This window comes from Cryptomeria japonica, chromosome 6 (genome assembly GCF_030272615.1).
Source record: "Cryptomeria japonica chromosome 6, Sugi_1.0, whole genome shotgun sequence".
Lineage (NCBI taxonomy): Eukaryota > Viridiplantae > Streptophyta > Pinopsida > Cupressales > Cupressaceae > Cryptomeria > Cryptomeria japonica.
The window spans coordinates 105,550,326-105,572,194 of record NC_081410.1 but is presented as its reverse complement, the minus strand read 5'-3'; the positions used below and the strand labels follow the sequence as shown (position 1 = coordinate 105,572,194).

Here is a 21,869-nt window from a genome sequence, read left to right as displayed (position 1 = left end):
CTGAAATTAACTAGTACAGCTAGTTGACATTAAGACAAACACTTGTCATGCATCCGAAAGTACACCTACAACCATTAGGCATTTAAGCAAACAATTGGCATGAAAGCTAAATGGCTGATCAATGTTGAATGTGGAATATGCAAATTATATCTCCATTAAACATATGCAACCTCCAAATATTTCATGATATAATCATAATAGAAAATGATGCAATGAAGTAATGATTTTCTAATACAATGACCATAGATAGAAAACCTGGTATTTCAATGGCTGCCTTGATATATTGGTTTGATTCTTCTCATATGCAAATCCCTTGTCACATATATATAGCTGTTCAACCTCTCTAAATCCCCTTCTATAGAACTCCAACTACTGTAGCGCACTGTTCATGCGCACTGTTCACGGCACTGTAGCGCACTATTCACGGCACTGTTCATGCGCACTGTTCATGGCACTGTAGCGCACTGTTCACGGCACTGTTCATGCGCACTGTTCACGCGGGTACTATTCACGCGAGTACTGTAGCAGTGGATAAAAAAGCTTGATTATTGCAGCAAGCTGAAAGAAAACTCTGTGAACGTTCTGTGATAACTTCTGAATGAAGATATCTCTCTGAATGCAATAGATCAGCTGATATTTCACAGCCTTTGAACTGCAACACTGAAGATGGCTCGTTCTCCAATGTCTGTAGACAACTGAAACCCTTGGCTTCGTTCTCTGGAAGAAGACTTGATCAAAAATCCATTTCATAACATAATGATCTCAAATCCCAATGAAACCCTTATATCTCCTCAAGAGTTCGAATTTTCTCAATTAGGTTTTATTTAAATAAATTCGAACTTTTCTTTTTAATTTTTCAATAGTTTTCGAAAGCACTTTTAATTATAAAATATAATTAAAAGTGGCCCCTTCAATGCTGGGCGACCCCTTTAGCAAAAATCACTTAAGTTATAATATTTAAAATATTATAACTTTATAACATAAGCTCCAAATAATTAATATTTAATTAAATCAATTAAATATTAATATCTCTCTCAACATATGCCCGATGCACGAATTGTCTGAAGCTGACGAAGAAGGAAGTGATTCTGCACGTGACCAGACCATACTGCTAAAAATAGCAGGGGTGCTCCGCTGAGTGCTAAAAACTGCTAAAAATAGTAATCCGAGCAAATAGAGTCCGAACGAAAGCCAACTGATAACAATCTGACAACTGAAGCCAAGCCAAGCTCCCTCAAGACCCTCTATCCATCCTATCAGCCTATGAGGGTCGCATAATAGGCTAAATCCACCGAACTCTGATGCTCGCAAAATTGGGGACATTACAAGTTCACAATGAGAAATTAGAACTTCGAAGATATTTTATGATTTTAAGGCCAAATAGTAACCCCAAAATAGATAAAAAGGCATTTTGCCTATCATTTGGATTCATTCTTACCTCCACATTTTCAGATCAGCAGCTTGCATGAGGGTTTCAGTAGCTTAGGGCTTCCAGGAACGCCAACTTTTGGAAGATTTGGGGGATTTGGACGAAAACCCATATCTTCGAGTATCAGTTTCCATCAAAATACAGCTTTAGTGTGCATATGGCTGCCTTCTTTGAGGATTTATGAGCAGATCTATCAGTTTGAGGGCAGATTTTCTACAATTGGTTGCAGGGCAGACCTTCTAGAGGTCTTAACTACCTATTTCCAGCTCTATTTTAGTCAGCCGCTACATTTTGGGATGAAGGTTTTCAAATCCTAGAGTGTATTTAGGGTTTTACCATTATATGGAGTTGATTTCTATAATTTTATTGGCTGGAATTTTACATCAGACCTATGAGCACATGTTAATGGTATGTTCATTATTCTTTTAGGTAAAAATGAAAGTTCTTGATTAACTTCCTTCTATGTTATGCATTTTGTTATGATAAATCAGCAATCTCTTTTACGTAATATTCAAGAATCTTGCTTAAACTTCGAAACCAATCAAAACAAAAACAAAAACCAGTCAAACCCCATCCAAACATACGCTGGCCAAAGACTTATCGGCAAATAAATTTTGCACAAAACCTCCTAATTTGGATTAGATTGGGTGAAAATTGGATTGGGGGTCTTTCAAAGTAGGTTTCTTGATGAAATTGAAATAATTAAATGTTTGAATCAAATATTTGATTGCAAAGTGATTGGCAGTTTTTGCATCCTACCAAGGATGAGAGCTCAAGTTGGCATCTGAGTCTCATGCTTGCATTTGTATAATGCATGGAAAATTTGAAGTCTTTGATACCTCCACAAAAAAACACACCCACATATATATAAGGCTGGGTCGGTTTACAACTTAATCATCACAAGGTTGGCCAAAAATTTATTAAAATAAAAACTTTATTTATTTATTTAGCAAAAACTTCCTAAACTTGGTCAGCCCAAGAAAAAAATGAAATTTTTAATATTTATTAACTCCATTTGTTAAAATTTAAGGCACAAGGCTAAGGTAGACATGGAAGGCAAACGGGTTCATAATGTCCAAAAATTACTTGTCCTCGAGCAATTTAAGGCTATTCAAAGATTTCAATCCTCTCCCAAGTAGCATCTTCGAGGGGGGAGTCCCTTCCATTTCAAAAAATACTCTGGGATGACTTTGTTCCTTAACTTTTGTCTCGCACATTCAGCACTATTTCTAGCTCAAGAATCAATTTGCCTTTAGTCAAGTGGTGGCACCTCTTGCGAAGGAGTAACTTGCCGTCGAAGGGCCTTCTTAAGGCATGAAACATGGAATGTGTTATGGATTCTGTTGTTAGAGGGGAGCTCCAGCTTATAAGCTACCTCACCAATTTTCTTGATTTGTAATGTTCCCTACTAGTGATTACCTAGATTTTGCTCTAAATTAGTAATTCCATAATATAGTTTATCATTTTTTAAATATATAAGAGTGACTTTATCTAGTCATTTGATAAACTTGGGAATAGGCAAATAAATACATGGATTAATAGCAAATATAGAATGATAGACATGTCTTTCTACCCATAACCAATCATAGTTTAGTTTGGTAGGAAAGCCTCACGAGGTTGCCTATAAACTGCTCAACCCAACTAAACCCAAGAGCATGCAGCATCCCACTGTGACAATTCCATCCCTTGGGGTGGCATACTTAGCTTGGGAGAACAGGTAAACTACCATTCCCTAACTTACTTCTATAAATGTATTGTAATTTCCAATTTAATGGACAGGTTATATGCAGGATGGTGTATTTTGTGTTTTGATAGTATGACTATGACACTAATATTGTTATCTTTCTTTTATTGCAGGTAAGGAGGATGAACATGTATCGATTTCAATGTCATCTCCTTTAATTTGAATGATGTATAAATAGTAAGATGGCCACGATCAAGTGGCACCTTGATCAGACATGTCTTTTAGACATGTCCGACCAAGATGTCACTTGGTCGTGACTCTTACAACCATCAACCGATCCATAACTAATCGGTGCTATAAACATACCCGATAATGAATCGGTATCATTGTTAATGGTAATAGTGCTTATAAACATACCCGATAATGAATCGGTATCATTGTTAATGGTAACAGTGCTTATAAACATACCCAACAATGAATCGGTATCATTGTTAATGGTAACAGATCTAAAACATACCCGATAATGAATCGGTATGAAAGCATATGATAATGGATCAATATAAAGTAAACAATAACAATAACTGTTAGCATTATATGCTATCGGGCTAGCATTTAGATTGACGCTTAACATAGTTAAGTAGGTCGTCAATCTAATCCATCATTATCCAATATCAATATCATAATTATGATCAATGTTATAGTCTGATAAACATAAAGCATGAATGAGTAAACTAATAACAGAATAGAGGAGATTAATGAGTTAGGAGAGTCTTATCTTGTAGAAGCTACTAAGGCATTAACAACTTCCTCCATTCATTCCTTTGGTTGGTTATGAGATAAGACACATATATAAATAATCTAAGAAAATACAATCAAAGTAACTTATCCATTATATTCATAATAATGTCTATTTATAATTCATTTTAAAAAATATATATAAATATAATCTTATTGATATCATGTCAAGTATATATATTTATATATGTATATCAAGCCAATATAAATCTTGCTAACATCAATATCATATAAATAAATAAATGAATTAAATTATATTATCAAATATTTATGTATTTTCTAATTACCTATTATATAAATTATTAATACCCCATTGCCTAAAAGCATTAAGTATATTTAGTGGCTGTAATGGCAGACAGATCTGACATGGTCTGCCACTATATGAAATTAAGAATGACTGTCATACGTATTGCAGTCTATCATAATATTGCTATTAAATTCTGCATAAAAACATTATCAGACTTCATATATTAAGCATACATATTAAGCACATCCCCATGCATACCACCAAGAACAAGGATGTTTGCATGTAACTTAATAACAGTTCTGATCTGATCTGATCTGTGGTGATATATAAGAGCAATCATAACAGCAGTGTAATGTTAGCCATAAGTATGCAGAAATGCATGTATGTTGTTACAACACTTATTATGCTATGCACAGAAAACTCATACCAAATTGTAGTAACCAGACGAACTGCTGAATATCTAATATCTTATAAAATATCCTATATGAATTCTTCCTTATATTTCTATTTTCCTATATGCCGATTATATGTATTCCAAATTCTGTTCTGATTTGTTGGTATTTCCTGATTACCTATTTTTTCATTCCTTCCCCCCGATCTTCTTCATGAATAAACCCCACTCTTTATATATTCCTAACGAAGGGATGAGGAGTCACCATTCTTCACAAAGGATACCCCTCCCTCAAGTGACATATCCATTCCTTTATACAAATTGCTGCTATACCAATCGTTGTCTTCTTAATACTATTTTGAAAGATATGCATCCCTTGAAGAGTCATTATTATTATTAATTAATATCAATTATAAACTATGTTTATAATATAATATTAATTAATTTTTATTTGAATATTTCAAGAATGTTATTAGTAATAAATATTAATTAAATAATAATTTTTAATAAATAAATAAATTTCAATTAATCATTCGTTGGTAATTATTATATTAATTAATAATAATAATTGATATATATATATATAACGATCGAGGAGGGGACATGACATGATTACCTTGTATGGTCCATAAAAATGAAGTTTTAGCTTCTCAGCCTGCATCCCTTTGATGTACAACTATCTATAAGGCTGTAACCTCAAGTACGCCATGTCCCCTACCTAAAAGATCCTTTCTATTCGGCATCTATCAACGTATACCTATGCTGGTTTTGAGCTTGCTGCAAGTTATTCTTGAGGGTTTTCATTGTATCTATACTTTTTAAATCATATCCATTGCACTGGGCACTCTACTATTTGACAACAACATATCAATAAAAGGAGGGGAATCATAACCATGGAGTGTCTTAAAGGAACACATACCATTGATATATGATGAGTTGTACTGTAGCAATATTCCCCCAAATGCATCCATTTAATACATACTATTTGCTCCACCTTATTTTGTTGACACTTTGTATGTTCCCTTACATGTTGCATAAGATCCTTTTTCAACCCTTTCCATGAAAAATGTTCCCTTGCTTGTAAGTCTTGTAGAAGTCCGGATGACCAGCATGCGGTTTTTCATGACAAACTCTCAATATCTTTTCCTTCATCTTGGATTTAGGTATTATATATACACTATCCTTATGGAGAATAAGTTCATTCTCTACCTTGTACCTATCATCTTGCACTTTGTCTTCCAAAACATCATTAGCAAATGAGGCTTTCTAGAAGCGCATCAACCACCTCATTGTTATTCCCTTTTTCATACTCAATGTCAAAATCATAGGCTTGAATTTCACTTGCCCACTTCTGCTGCCTATCATTCAAATCCCTTTGGTTGAGGAAGAATTTCAGACTATTGTGGTCCGTTTTGACTATAAAATTTCCACACACCGAGTATGGACGAAATTTGGCTAAAGCATGCAATATGGCCAGCGTTTCTTTGTCATAAATTGAAAAGTTTCTTTCAGCCTCCTTGAGCTTTCTACTTTCATACGTTATGGGAAGTGAAAAATTTGGAATTGCTAAAACCGGACATGAACTCATTACCTCCTTGAGTTTATCAAAGGCTTGCTGGGCTGTTGGACTCCATGTGAAAGCTCCCGTTGTTAAATTTGTTAAAAGAGCCGCAAGTTGAAGGAACGCTTCACAAACTTTCTATAGTAGCTGCAAAGACCTACAAAACCTCTTAGCTGTGTCAAATTCCTAGGTCTAGGCCAATTTTGGATTGCTTTGATTTTTTCATCATACACACTAACACTTTGTGCATTGATTTTGAACCCCAAATACAAAATTTCAGTCAATCCGAACTCACATTTGGAGATTTTGGCATAAAAGAGTGTTGTTCAGATATGCCCAATACCTCATCTACATAATTCAAATGATCTTCCCATGTCTTATTATAAATCAAGATGCCATCAAAGAAAACCAAAACAAATTTCTTCAATTGTAAAATGAATACCCGATTCATTCATGATTGAAAAGTTGATGCATAACTAAGAATTCATAATGCCCATAATGACACCTAAATGTTGTTTTGTGAACATCCTCATTTCCCACCTTAATTTGATGATAACCTAAGCGCAAATCAAACTTAGAGAAATACTTTGCTCCGTGGAGCTCATCGAGTAATTCATCAATCCTTGGTATAGGGTGCGATTCTTGATTGTCTTATTATTAAGTGCTCTATAGTCAATACACATCTCATGGTCCTATCCTTCTTCTTGGGGCTAGAACTAGGCCTATGCCCCATATCTAAGAGTTATTTGATTGCCTTTTCAAATTCCTCCTTATACACCTTTGGATGATAGTATGGAGTGATCATTATTGCTTTTTCCCTCTCTTCAAGCTCTATTAGATGCTCAAAATCCCTATCCGGTGGTAGCCCAAGTTGGATGTCCTCGAAAACCTTGCTATGCTTATCCAAAATAGACTGAATTTCTACATTGTAAGAACCCTTCCCCACCTTCGCCACCCTCCCCGTCCTTGGTTGGACATGTGTTGGTAATAAAACACTTGGCTGCCCATATTACTTGATGCTTGCGAAAAACTTACTCTAACCTCTTAGCTGAAACTTCCATAGGGCCTTCATTAGATAAGCCATGCAAAACTATCTTCTTTCCATTGTGTTGGAAGGAGAGTTCCATGGTACAGTGGCTTGTTTCCTACTTGTCAATTGCGTACAACCATTGAACTCCCAAAACCACTTCCATATCCATGGTGAGTACATAAAAATCATCCTTCATTTTGTACTCTCCCATCGTCAATTCCATTTGGGGAACCTTCTTAATGCATGGTAGAATTGTTCCAATTGCAACTTTTATATCAAACCCTTAAATTTCCTCAATATTCAATTTCAGCCTTTTCACTAATGGGGCTACCTGCAAGTGCACGCTAAGTTTGTCTTGCTGTAAAGAGAAAATCTCCTATTGACTAAAAGAACTTGAACATTAGACGTCACAAACACTGCACCAAAAGCAAGGAAACTGCACCAAAACAAAACCAAGAGGTGACTCTAAAGTGATTACAATTACACTCTTGCAATATGGACAAAAACACCTAATAGAAGAACTTTTATGCAAGTAGGACACAAAAAATAAGGTGGAAACCAATAACATCAAAATACGCATAGTCCTTGAGTGTATGCTACAGCACATGAATCCAAGATATCCACTAAGAAAACATGTGCACTCAAATATATACTTACATAAGGCATGCACAAGAATGAAGGATTCAATAAGAATGGGAGTTACAAGTTGAAGATTCCTCAAAGCATGCATGTTAGAAATTGAAATTTCTGCAAAGCATGTGTAACACAAGTGGAAGTATGCAAGTTATAAGTAAAAAATCAATGAACAAAGTGTGCAAATCACTAGTGGAAGAATGTACAAGTGCATTCATATGAAGATATGTAGAAGATTCCACATGTAAGGAAAACAAACCAATCAACTAAAAATTTAGGTACTCATAATTAGCTTAATTGGTTATCTATGCACTATTCAAGTAAACATTATCACTAATAGGGTAGACTTACAATAGGTATACTCTAAAAGTTTGAAAGAAAAAGTAATATTGTAAAAGCATTTTTGTTAATGGAAGGATTTTTGCTGAAATGCTATCCAATGAATGTAGGAGATGAGGGAACTTGGAGCACAAAAAGGTCCACCATCCCCATCATCATCATGAAAGGTTGATACAATATTTGACTACGTTCATAGGAGAATGACGCGGGGTAACATGGCAAATTGAGATAGTCCTTGGAGGAAGTGTGGTATTCCCAAATGTCTCCTAACATCCATGGTCAATGATCTATTGTGTTTTAAATTTATTTTTAGAAGAAAATCGTGCAAAACGATGGGGTATTTGCTTACCTAAGGTGGAATACACTTGTAAGTTTGTTTGCCACATATGGGTAAACGATTAAATGCAGAAAGTAAATGCACAGAACATAATGGGAATATATTAAAGAACCAGTCCTTGTATTAATTCAACAGTCCATGCACACCAAGTGCTCATAACATCACACCCAGATACGACTATCATGATCCGACTAAGAAGGAAAGGTATACAATATATAATACCCGAAGGGGTGCGACCAACCATTGCATCCAACTGCCCTTCGGGAAGACTAACTGACTGCCGTAACCCATAATTACCGACGACAACATAACATAATGATTATTTCCGACAACAAAGATCAACAGTAAACTTTATATTGCTCATCTAGTGGTGGATTTTCATAATAATTAACAAAATAAGATAGATATAGATAAACATTTTTGGTTTTATCCAACTATATAGTCAATGGGAAAGGAAACCTACTTAATTTTTAATTAATTGTTGGTAGATGAAACATGACTTAATTAATAATTGTAGGACTAGGGACTAGCAACTAACACATAGGTTTAATATTATGGTGCATTTAGGTGCACAACATACCCTCGCGCACTCTATAGTTAAACATGCTCAATCTAGAGTAGCAATAGGAAGGATCAAATACCAAGATGTACACGACTTTTTAGACATTGAGAATGGGACCCATGATTTCCATGTGACAAACTATATTACAAAACAACACACTAAATACTAAAACTTTACAAAACCCATGAATGTCAATAAGGTCTTTAAAAAAAAATGTAGTTACCCTTACATTTATTTGCACATTTTTCAAAGCCATGGAAAGTATGGATGCCTATCTATGAAATCTTCATTTTCAAGCGTGGTATCTTCAACTGGAAGCATCTTTCACTTGATCTTAATCGACAATTGGTCTTGTTTTCCAGCACTTGTACCTCTTCCTTGATTATTACTTTTTGATTCAAGGCTAGTTTGCCTTTGTTGTTTATAGCTTAAATTTTTGTTTGTGGTCTTTGTTGTTTATAGCCATTAGATAAGGAGCTCATTGTGAATTCAATCTTTGTTTAGGATATTGAATGCACAACGTACTTCCCTAACTATAGTAATATTCTATGCTCCATAGTACTAGGGTTGTGCATTTTGTTATCCTTTTCATTTAGTATTGATTGAAACTGAATGAACAGCATATCCCTCAGCTGAAAACTGCACTTTATCCTATGTTGGTATGCTTGTTGCAGCATCCAATTAGTAGTCAAGGACAATTTTTCCTTCAGCTTGCATATGTGGACATATTCGATGCCTCTACCACTAGAGGGACCTTAGCCCCATAAAAATCTAGATGACTGGGAATTGTAAACATATAATGCCTTGAATGCTAACATCATTTTGGCAGAGTGTTACTTGGTGTTTACTAGTAGTTTGCTAGATTTAACCATTCTAGGCAGTCACTTCTTATGTACATGCATACTTAGGTACTCTTACAAGCATTATTCACTACCTTCGTTTATCCATCTATTTCCAGATGATAAGAGGCAAACCTAAATAGTTCTTTTCAAAAGTTTCTTTGTAAGATATGATATTAATCGTGAATGATCCGTTGTGCTATCCCATATAGCTTACATATTGGAAATGAAGCCTATCAGTCATAGATATATTGAGTCCTACATTTTGTCATTGTAATGTCCCCTACTAGGAGGCTGCCAATTCCTGTAACTTAATAATAGTTTTGATCTGATCTGATTGATGATCATGTCACTGGATGCTTTTGACTCCTTTCCTATATATCTCTCAATGTGAGGGAGAGGTCACACCTCTTCATTGTGGATGCCCTTTGGCAAGAGACACACCCTTTCACCATTAGCACTCTTTGAAAGTGTGCAAGTCTTCATTACTTCTGCCCTTTGAAAGGGATGCAACCTTTCACAATCAGATCTGCACTTCTTATTTAAATCAGATTTGCATTTCTGATTCCCAAATTATCCCCTTCTCAAAATGAGGTTCCCTTCTCCCTTTTATATCCCATGTTTGAGGGAGTCATAACTTTTCCTTCCATGTCTTTGATCATTCATTAACTTAATTAAATTTTAATAATATTTAATTATATAATTTTATGTTTTAATTTAAATTTTATTTTTATTCTTTTCTATTTTAATAATATTATTATTTATTATTAAATTCTATTCCAAAGTGGGAACATTACAGTCATAGGAATTAAATGAACAATTCTTGATATAGTCCTTTGGTACATTTTCTCCTTTCCAATTGGAAGGGACATTTGGTTGTAGAAGATGTGGGGATGGAACACTCTTGACTTTGTTTCATTGACAAGTGCCAAATTCTGCCACAAATTTCTCAATATAGTCCATGATTTTCATGAAATTTTATTATGTAGGATATTTGGAAACCTATCCGACTAGATGACGTGGACTTGTCCATCCATACATGTGTTTGAGGTTCTCATCTATTATGCCAGGGTCAAGAACTTTTTGAATTTGACAATCAGAATAATATTTACCCAATGTAATTACAACAGTAGGCTGTTTACTTATCATTTAACATAGAATTTTACTCATTATGAAATGTCTAAAATTACTAATGTAAATAACAATATATCAAATCTGCTACTAACGAAGTACCATTAAACATTGAGAATATTATTAGACAGCAACATTAAGGATCAAATAATAGTGATATATTTGATAAAAATTCAAGTTCATAGGTTGAGAATCTCTGTTATTATTACTTACCACAATGACAGGGCGTTATGGTGGCGTGGTAGTGGAGGCATTGTAGTTTCATTTACAAAATAGTACTATAAGTATAGAAACACTGTAGCAAATTGGAAATTGGAACTAAATTGCAAGCTTTTGTACACAACTTCAATTGCCTGATTAAACCTCCTCAAGGAACATAAATCATCTGGAGGAAAAGAAATCAGCAAACTGCTGAACCCAAATTTAAACCCAAATTTGAATCAGAAACATGGCTGTTATTCCAAAACAGAATAGTAGTTGAAGATACTTATCTTCAAATGGATGTTACCAATGGATCTGAATCACTACCCCTGCAATGCAGAAAGGAAGGCATGTATCCTTTAAAAAGATATGATTGAGAAGTAGGAGTTAAAGGTATGCACTATACCTTCTCATTTGATTCAACCCTACTCTGAAATCTAAATGGCTTTTACAGTAACAAGCATTAAACAGTAAGTATATAATTTAAGCCTTTGGCATGCAAAATTCTCCAAATATTTTTAGAAAAATAATTAGTTTTAAAAATATTATACTGTATGCAGGTAATATATATTTCAAATGCAATGACCGACCTTAGACAAGAAAGAATCATTTTGGCACATCCATATTATTTGGTGTTATTGTCTCTTTTAATATTGAAAACTATGTCTAAATGTATTTTACATTTTATCAATATCATTTTTCTTAAATTCCATTGGTTGCAGGTTGCTGATGCTATCTTTGAGAGAGTGCTTCCTCGATTTGCAGGGGATGAGCTTCCTGAAACAGATGTAGGCATTCTACTAGCTGTTGCTGACAGGTAATGTAACGTTTGATGATATGAAATTTCCACAATCGATAGAATTTTTATGGGAGCAAACTTCTGGAATCGATTGTGTGTGAGTTTTTGGATCAATGTTTCGGATCACACTCCATGATCCATCATCAGGATGAATGAGAGCACAAGAAGCAAACATTTCGGATCACACTCCGTGATCCATCATCAGGATGAATGAAAGCACAAGAAGTGCGAGTTTTTGCTTCTTGTGCTCTCATTCATCCTGATGATGGATCATGGAGTGTGATCCGAAACATTGATCCAAAAACTCACACACAATTGAGTCCAGAAGTTTGCTCACATAAAAATGTAATGTTTGTCAGCAGAATGGTGGTTATTAAAGCTTAATGCACTTCAACATTTTGTCTGTCAAGTATTTCACTTTTAAAAAATTGCATGATGGAGTATAGAGCTCTCTCTGATTTACCAGAATTTTTTCTCATTTCTTTAGTTTTCAATATATATTAGGCTGGGCAGCCTAGAAGACGATGTATAAAACTATATCTATGGAGTTTGTTACTATTTTCACTGTGCTTCATAGTGTCATCTGTACTCAGGAGATATTAAAGTAAGTTGAGAACTGTTCACTTGCCTCCAGTTCTCAAACAGGTCTGATACAAACTGAAACACACTGGCAAACACTATTGTTTGTGGTGCAATACTCCCAAATTGAAGAAAACACACCCAATATTGAAACAACATACAAAGAGCACTCCAAAATACTCCAATCAACATCCACACGCACCAAAATGAATCTTTGCAAGTTTTATAAACATAGCAGACCAAATACAAGTATAGAACTGAGGTTATCTGCTGCTGGTACATCTAGTACAATGTAATTTTTCCCTCTTTGACCTAGGTTTTTAGGGAGATATTATTAGCCTATTTTATTCCTGTAGGCTAATTCAGAGAATTAACAAAAGAATATTTTAACTAGTTGAATAAAGCTTCCTTAAGTTGCACGTGACTTGTATTTAATGAATTTTTATGAAGTGATTTAAGTCAGAAGTAGTTATAAACTAAAGTCACTTTATTTGGTCTGAAAGGTTATTATTTAGTAAAGGTGAATTAAAAAATATAACTTCTTGAAAGTTCTCTTGGATGTTATAAAAGAGGAATGAAAGAGCTCATTTTCATATCTTGGACATTTTTTTTTTTCATGCAAAGTTTGGACTACACATTCAACTTCGAAACCCTAGTATGAAAACCCTACAAGTATTTGGTTTCAAAGATGGAAGATTTCTTCGTAGACAAATGAATGGTGGGTTCACACAGGATTCAAAGATGGACATATCGAATGAATAATTTTTTTTTTTTGATATCCTAGGGGTATCCCTGCAACCTAGCCTAGCAACCTAACAGCCCTTGCCTAGGACTTATTCATCATAGAGTTTAGTGGTGCCAAAGAGGCGAGCTAAGGAGTGAATGAATAATTTATTGAAGGTCTGCAGAGAAACAATAAATTATTATTTCTTTGACTTTAGGGTGAAAATTTATCCTCGGTTTTGTCCGAGGTGCCATCTATAGTAAGTAACTGGAACTGAATATTGGATGCTGTATCTGAAGGATTTGCTAAATGTAACATTTTACATTGCCTTTTTCAGTATGCTAGGTGATTGGGAGAACTACTTTGTTGGACACAACACATATTAACTTTGAGGTGCTGCTTTGAAGGAAGACGTGGGCCTTGGTAACCCATTTTGTTGGCCACCATCAGTCACCAAAGGAGGTGTGGGAGTTATATAGAGTTTCAACAATCTTTATGTGGGACGCGAGGGCCTATAATGTTTGGTGTGGCAGTTTTGGGAAGTCTATAGGCAGATTGAAGGGTGAAATTGGGTTGGAAAGGCATCAAATTATCTTGGAGTTGGGCAATTCATGATCAACATTCATCTAAATATTTAAATCCACATTAAGAGGTTAGAAATTGTGATATCTATATCTTTGTGTTTGGACAACAAGTTGATTAGTCCTTTGTTATATTTTGCCATATTGAATGAATGTCATTTATTTGATAAAATGCCTTAAGCTTTATGAATGATGCACTGGGTTTGTAGTGCAATAAAAGGTTCCAAAGTTATTTGACAAACTATCATAAAAATTGCAGCTAGAAAAATTCCCAAAATTAGTTGAGTTGCATACAAACTGTCTGACAAAATGCCTGAATAGCAAAACTTGTAATAAATTGAAAATTTTGGTTTTGTGACAATATATTAGATACAGCAAGTGCAAGGTAATAGAAACTCCTCAAACTCCATGGAAACTCAAAAGTTCAATGTCCAAGTGATAGGATTGTTGTTAGGATGGCTAGGTGCCATCAAAACATCCACAAATCAGAAGAAATTCGCAGCGCTTCGCTTCGAGACTCACATGCCCCCTTCATGCATGGTACGGCCTGGTCAACATGGTACAACCACCTTAAACTTCACAAACTTCACAACTAAACAGATAACCTAGATCTCAGAGACAACATACAGTGTTCAGGATTATAATTAAACTGAAATGCAACAACAGAAAGAAAAGCACTAGACAGCAGCCAGCCAATTCCACTTATTTAGTGGAGTGCATATGCACTACAGGAAATGAAAATAAGCATTTTTCATCTAATGCAGTGGTGAGAAAAAAGGGCACATCCACCTGTTTAGTGGGAAATCTTAATGGGCACTTCCACTTATTCCGTCGGAAATCTTAATACAAATTAACCACTTATTCAATGGGCTAACTACATTATCAATAAAAGAAGCAAACTCATTGGTAGTACTACCATCCAATGTTACAATATAGAATGCATATGACAGTAGCTTTCGACAGTATGTCTATTTGCAGCATAAAAACAAGACTCGGACTCGGGGCGGACTCAGCAAAAAACTTGGCAGGAATTGGCAAAAAACTCGACACGACTCAGCAAGACTTGGCAAAACTCAGCAAAAATCCTGTTTCTAGTAGTATTGCCTAGAGCAAGTTCCTGGAGAGTCCCGAATCCCTGAGACTCGGCTAGGGTCACTCGGCTCGAGACTCCCAAGACTCGGATAGTCCTAGCGAGTCCTGGAACTATGATTTGAAGCTTTTAATATACATATGCATTGTAAACATCATAATAAGAGGATTAGCTGCTGATGATATGTGCTGATGTAAAGTAGAACATCTGTAACACCCCAAATAGAACCCCAAATCATGCACAAACCCACTCAACTTGAAAAGACATCAATATAACTCATTGATAGATGAATATTATGTTGTTATAGGTCAAACATTTCTCTATAGACACTTTGCAACAGGTTTGGGCAACAACAATGTTATTTAGAAATCTCACAATGTAGACACAACATACCCAAATTGATAGTGAAACGTTGTGAAGATGGATATTAGTAAAATCAATATGAAATCATGTTTAAAGAGCTTTCAACCATAAGCATTACATGAAGACAAATCCATTCAAAGCATTATCAAAGAAGATTAACACGAGAAGCTAGTTAGGAAATAAATAAAATGAAATTACTTCCCCATGATGTTCCCTATGCCATGACTCTTCCTTGTCCTCCTCCTCTCCAAGATCCTGTTGCTATGTGAAGTATGCCCTTAGCTTGAGCACTAGCACAAAAGGATGTCAAACAGAGGATGGGAGATGGTTGATTAAGTGTTGAATGCTTGAATATGTGAATAGAGTATTAATGTCAAATAGCAACTCCAACTAGTGGAAGAGCTAAAACATAATACAAAGACTTCCTACAAAACATTCAAATTCTAAAAAAAGTAACAATGCCTATGGATAGTTCTTGTGACCTTTTACAATGAAGGAATGAGCTCTATTTATAGGGAAAATGGGCAATTGAAGGGTTGAGTTTGAGTTGATTGAGGAAGGGTTAGGAATGCTTGAGGAAGTGTTGATCCTTAATCCATGTGCTCCCCTTCAAGCCAATCACATGTTGACAAGTGTCAACAAGGGAAGGCTTGAGAGGAGATGGGGACAAAGCATTAAATGCTTGAAGCAACATGAAGGTTACCATGGATGGTTAGGTTAATGGACAAAGCTTTTACCCAAGGGTTAAAAGAATGTGCAAGGGTTAAAGGGTTAGATTGGTCAAAGCCTTTAAGGGTTGAGGGGACTTGAGGGTTACCATGGATGGTTGGGTTAATGGACAAGCCTTTAACCAAGGGTTGGGGAATGTGCAAGGGTTAAAGGTGGGTTAGATTAGTCAAAGACCCATGTGGGTTTGCTTGTGGAAGGGAGACGGCCTTTAATGCTTTGTTAGAACCTTAAATATTTTGATAAGTGACTCTTCCCTAATCCCTTGGTTTAGGAATGTGCAAACACTTAGAGGGTTATTAGGCTAATGATAGGGGTTTAATTAATTGTTAGAATATGGTTAAGTGAGTTAAATCAAATAAATTGAATAATTTATTTAATTAATAGAAGAACATAGTTAGGATGAATTAATTAAATATTCATTTAATTAATAGTTGAACGATGGTTAAATAATCAAATAAATACTGAATATTCATTTAATTAAGTGAACAGAAATGGGTGTCTACAGATAGTAAGCAAAAATATCTCTCAAAGCATACCTGAACTCCACTCTAAAGTTCCAAACACACCAAAACATCATAACATGAGATCGCAAATCTTAGAATAGTAATTAGCAACCTAAAACAACAAGTATAATGCCATAATTCTCAAACTCGCCATGTAATGTCCGCTTCTTGCACCTATCTCAGTGTGAGATTTCCATTATCCTATTCCCGGGTTCTCATAGGCTAAGTGGATAGGGGAGTTAAGTGTCCTAAGGTGAGCTCTAGCAATGATTCTTAGAGTTTTTCGGCAAGCTTCCTATATTTGGCATGTTACTATTTTTAGCACTTGGTCTTGGCCTCTATTTTTTGTCAATTCATTGTAGTGCTTTCCAATTTTGGCCATGGTGAGTTCCAATGTTTTTAAAGAGATATTTGTTTTCTATCACTAAGCCTATTATAAAGTTGTTTTATGACTTATAGTGTGTTGGGTTCATATAGTGTACCCCTTGTGCTACACCTAGTGAAGTGACAACTTAAAGTTTTTTTTAAAAGGGGCGCAGTTAGACATCCTATTGTGATGCCAAGAAAGAGGAATGTTTGATATTTTATAAGAATATTATTTTTGCATCCCTAAGGTGATGCCAAGACTTGAGGAGGGAATAAAGTGAATTTTAAATGTTATATTTTGAGAGCTCCAAAATGTTCAGCCCTTTTTGAGTTATTTTCTTGTGCTTTGAAAAAGCAGTTTTGGAGGGAAATGAATTCAAATTGAAGAAAGGTTGCCCTAATTCTTTCCTCTCTCTTTATGTTCTCATTTGAGCTCTCATTTGGGCTGAAAATATTCAATGATTTTGGGCTTGTTGGTAAATTTTGGCTTGAGAAAGATGATAATTTTCCTAGTTTTTGATATGGGTTTCTTGGTTTTGGTATGGTGTGTGCTTATTTGGAGTGTAGTTTGAGTTTAGAAAAAATTAGAAGCTTTTTCTGAGTTCTGGTTCGAAATTTCTGAGTTTTGGAGTTCTTTTCTTGATTAGCTAGGAATCGAAGTTTTGCTCTCATTTCAATAACCAGGCTTGATATCATTCTGGGCAATATTTCTGAGTGTTCCTAATAGTTGGACACCCCTAACTGAGTATTCATTGGTAGATTCGATGAAGAACTGAATTATTTAGTCAAATCACCCTGCTCCAGGAGGGTCGTACAACTTGCCTTGGCACATGGGGTTTATAATAGGCCTGAAATCTACAATTTAGAGGCTTATTGACATCAATCTTGGGCGCCTAATACTGCTGGTAAAGTTTGTCATTGTTGGAGCAGATTTATAGGAGTTTGGAGGCTTGGAGGACCTTCATTCCTATCGCCCTTGTCGTTGGAATACTTAGCAATGGTGTTTGAAACATTTGTGAGCAATCCTTTCATGTCTTTGAAGACTATTCCAGATCTGATTGTGTTTTAAATCTGATTCATAATGCTATGTAAGTGTTTGATGAAGTTTGAATGAAGACTTGTTATAATCAACACTTTATTTTCTGTCATGTTGCAAAATATCATATTTTATGCTTGTTTCTTATCTTGAATGCAATCTGAAAGTAAACATCAGCAAACTCTTTTCATTGGAAACAAACTTGCAAACAAACGTACTTCATTGTGAATCTGCCCTAATGTTATTGGAAACAAACATGTTTAAATGTCTCTGTAATAATATTTTTATGTCTGCTGTGTATCTGCTTTTCTATGGATAGGTATCTTCCTTCTCATTTTATTCTATCTATATATTCCTATCTCCAAATGAAGGAATACATCTCTTTGAATATAGATCTCCTTTCATAGAGACATGTTCCTTGTTATGAAATGATTACTGCCTTCATTAATGCTGCCTTCATATTAATTGCTGTCTTAATATTAATCATAATTGTGGCTAAAATTGAGTTCTCTCAATCACATCTTTGATGAGTAAATGTGAGTTTTAAAAGGGATTACGTTCGTCTCTTTTTTATTTTTGATACTTTTAAAGCAATTACTCCATGTAGGCCTTAAATAATTCAGTGCTGCCTTTTTTCTTTTTTCTTTTAGTATATTTTGTCATTTAGTATATTTGTTGATGGGGAAGTTTGCAATTCTGTCAACATAGAATAAAATATACGGAGCATATCCTATGCTCTCTTGAATAAGGTGATCTTGTATGCTCTCGAATTGTCCAAACAAGATGACCCCAAGGTTTACAATGTCAAGTCTTGACTGCACATGGATAAAGTCAGTGATAATGTGATTTGCTCGTAATCATAATGGGACTTAGGCATCTGACAAGCTAGTTTGCATCTGATATGGCAATCTGATTGATGCTTCACTTCTTGAACTGGTTGAAATAAAATCAAAAGGATAGGGTTCAGAGAATCTAACCTAAATCTATGGACAATGACAGTAATGGTTTATTCTACAGATAGATAGATTTCTCACATAAAACCGATTCCTGCTTAACCAAAGATAAACTCACAACACTACAATAACAATGCAATCGCCAAAGGAAATGAAAGATTTTCAAATCATGAACATACATCTAAGTACCCAATTCTAGCGCAACTCAAAAAAACATTCACAATTGAACTAGTAGCAACAATAGGCTCAGAGTAACCATAAGCAAAAACTTACAAAACAAATCCTCAATGGTATGAACCAAAAATCCATCAAATATCATCACACTTCACCATCAAAATCACTGAACTTTAACTAACTTGATGAAAAAAACCATGCAAACAGGATAAGGCAATTGGTAAAACCCCATACTTCAACGCTTTATTCATTTGCTTCATAGTTTGCAAACTCTCCGATTTGCCGAGTACTCTCAATGTTTTTTGTTGGATGATTTTTCACAAGTTTAACTCTCACGTTTTTATAGGCACCAAAAAAACAAGGGTAAAAAATTGTCGACACAGGTAAAGTGCTGGTTGAAATGTGTTTTTCACATGTTTTTGCTATAAAACCATGCATTTTACAAAAAAAAGAATATGTTTCTTTAAGAAAAAATTGGGCTTGCTGAGTACTCTCCGAGTCTGAGCCCGCAATCTATCTCTATTTATACCTCTAATCACCATGCCTGTTAAGATTCATCATTCCTGCAATGGCTGTGACTTTTGGCATGTCCTCCATTTTTTCTTTTTTTCAAAATGAGGGCCTCATTCATCCCCCATGCAACCTTCAACTTAATGTTCAGACTCACTTTGAGATTGCAAAATGCAATCCATGCGTTGTGGAATTTGAGGTGATTCATGCCTCCACTCATCGTCAATCAACAATAGTTGCAAATGACTGGTGTCAAGTTCAATCTTGGTATACCATGATTCCAAGCACCATTCTTGTTTCCAACACTTAAACACCCACTTCTACTTCCTAATGCCATTGGATACAAAGTGCAAAATGTAGCATTGAAATAAGTAAAAAGAAACAAATTTAATTGCTGAAATTCTACTAGCATTGAAAAAAACAAAAGAAGAAAAAACTGCAAAACCCTGGCTCATTGCTGCAGATAGATTTATCTGACTGCATGTTAAACAGAAATCTACATGTAAAAGACAACATTTCTAAATCCTTGGAAGAATTATGAAATGTGAAACAAAATTTTAAAAACTAGAAAAGAAAGAACTAGGAAAAAAGAAAATAAAATTGAAAGTTCATCAAAGTTCTCTGAAATCTTGCTTCTACAATCACCTAAAATTACCACAAGTTCTCGAAGGCAAGTAATTGCCGTGTGAGTGACAAGGGAATGTGTGGAAGGCTTAAAAAGACAAAAATCCTGCAGTTTTCTTATGTTATTGCATGCAACCAAGACCTTAGCACAGATTCAGAGAGCACTCACAATTACTTGCTGCAAGTTGTAGACAAAAAACCACCAGAATTCACCCATGACTATGTGGAAAAGTTTCTTGGCACAGACTGTGACTTGTGAGTATTGTGTGAGTTATAAAACTCTGTTAAATGGCTCTCTATTATCAGTCAGTCAATGAGTAACCTGTTCGTGTATCTTGCAGGTTGGACAGTTTGGTTGGTCTGTTTGCAGTTGGTTGTCAGCCATCTGCAACAAGTGATCCTTTTGGTCTACGCAGAATATCATATGGACTTGTAAGAAAATTCTTAATATCCTATCAAATATTAGGTTTTACATTATTTTACAACTACAATTCTTATTTGCCAATTTATGCAGGTCCAAATATTGGTAGAAAATCAAAAAAATGTGGATTTGACATTGGCAATACAAATAGCAGCTGATTCCCAACCATTACATGTCTCACCTTCTGTTATAGCTGATGTAAGAAGCAGATTTTATATGGATAATTCCTCAACAGTTTTACATAATAGTTAGTTTCAGAAAATTCCCAATGGATGAAAACCAATTAATTTTTAACTTTTTGTGTGTCACACAATTATTTGAATATCAGGTGCATCTCTTTCTGACACGAAGGCTAGAACAACTTCTGGTTTGTAGTGCTACCCCCTCTCAATACATGGTTTGGAAAAAGTAAAAAGAAGTTATTTTATAAAATTACTTAATCTGCCAAAATCGATACACCTAGGATATATGCTCTCTTTTACTCTTCATGCATTAATATTAATTATTATAAATAAATTTACCAACATAACAATATTAGTTTTTCTGCATCAATGTTATAGATTGAGTCATTGAAACTATATTATATTAATATTATAATAATATTAATGTGACCCTCTATTCTAGCAAGCCTCATGTGCTTGTCTCAATCAATCAGTGAAATCTCTTTAAAGTGTTTAAACAATAGATTGCTGGTCTGATTTTTACTGTGTCTAGTGTGTTTGCCCTTCTACTTTTCCTTATTAAAATGTATGACCAAAAGAATCAAAGATGTTCAAATTTTAGAGGCAATATATATTAGGTTTGACATAGGGCACTTGATTTTTCTAACAAGTTCGTGCAAATTCATTTAGGAAAAAGCCATAGTTGTTCATATGCACTCGAACAAAAACCCCAACGAATTGACTCCAAATCTGGACTGGGTACAAACTAGACCCGTGTTTGGGCCTAGGAGAAGAAAAACTTGTAACAGAGAAAAATGGTTCTTAGTGACAACGGACATAAACTGTGTTCTCTTTTTTCTCATTATATTGCTGATTTTTCAGTTCCTCAAGAAAAGAGTTTTGGAAAGGGATGATCTCTGGCTATTAGTATAAAACTGTAGTTGGTCAATCTTTGCAATTTTAGTTTTATTATAATAAAATTATATAATTTTTGGAAATTTCAGAAAAAAAATAATTTTAAATTAAAAACTAGCTAACAAGATGAAGATCATTTTGACTGGGAAATTTCAGACTCAA

General features: G+C 34.8%; 1 protein-coding gene across 5 annotated transcripts in view; it reads left to right on the top strand.

Annotated features, from left to right (window-relative positions):
- LOC131030537 (glycine--tRNA ligase, chloroplastic/mitochondrial 2) overlaps window positions 1-21,869 on the top strand; it is a 305,534-nt gene that overhangs the window by 186,491 nt on the left and 97,174 nt on the right. For all 5 annotated transcript variants that reach the window (XM_057961392.2, XM_057961391.2, XM_057961390.2 and 2 more), the window contains 4 exons: window positions 11,902-11,996; window positions 20,552-20,642; window positions 20,725-20,829; window positions 20,960-20,998. In XM_057961392.2, coding sequence (XP_057817375.2) covers window positions 11,902-11,996; window positions 20,552-20,642; window positions 20,725-20,829; window positions 20,960-20,998 — 330 coding nt within the window. The remainder of the gene's footprint in view (window positions 1-11,901; window positions 11,997-20,551; window positions 20,643-20,724; window positions 20,830-20,959; window positions 20,999-21,869) is intronic.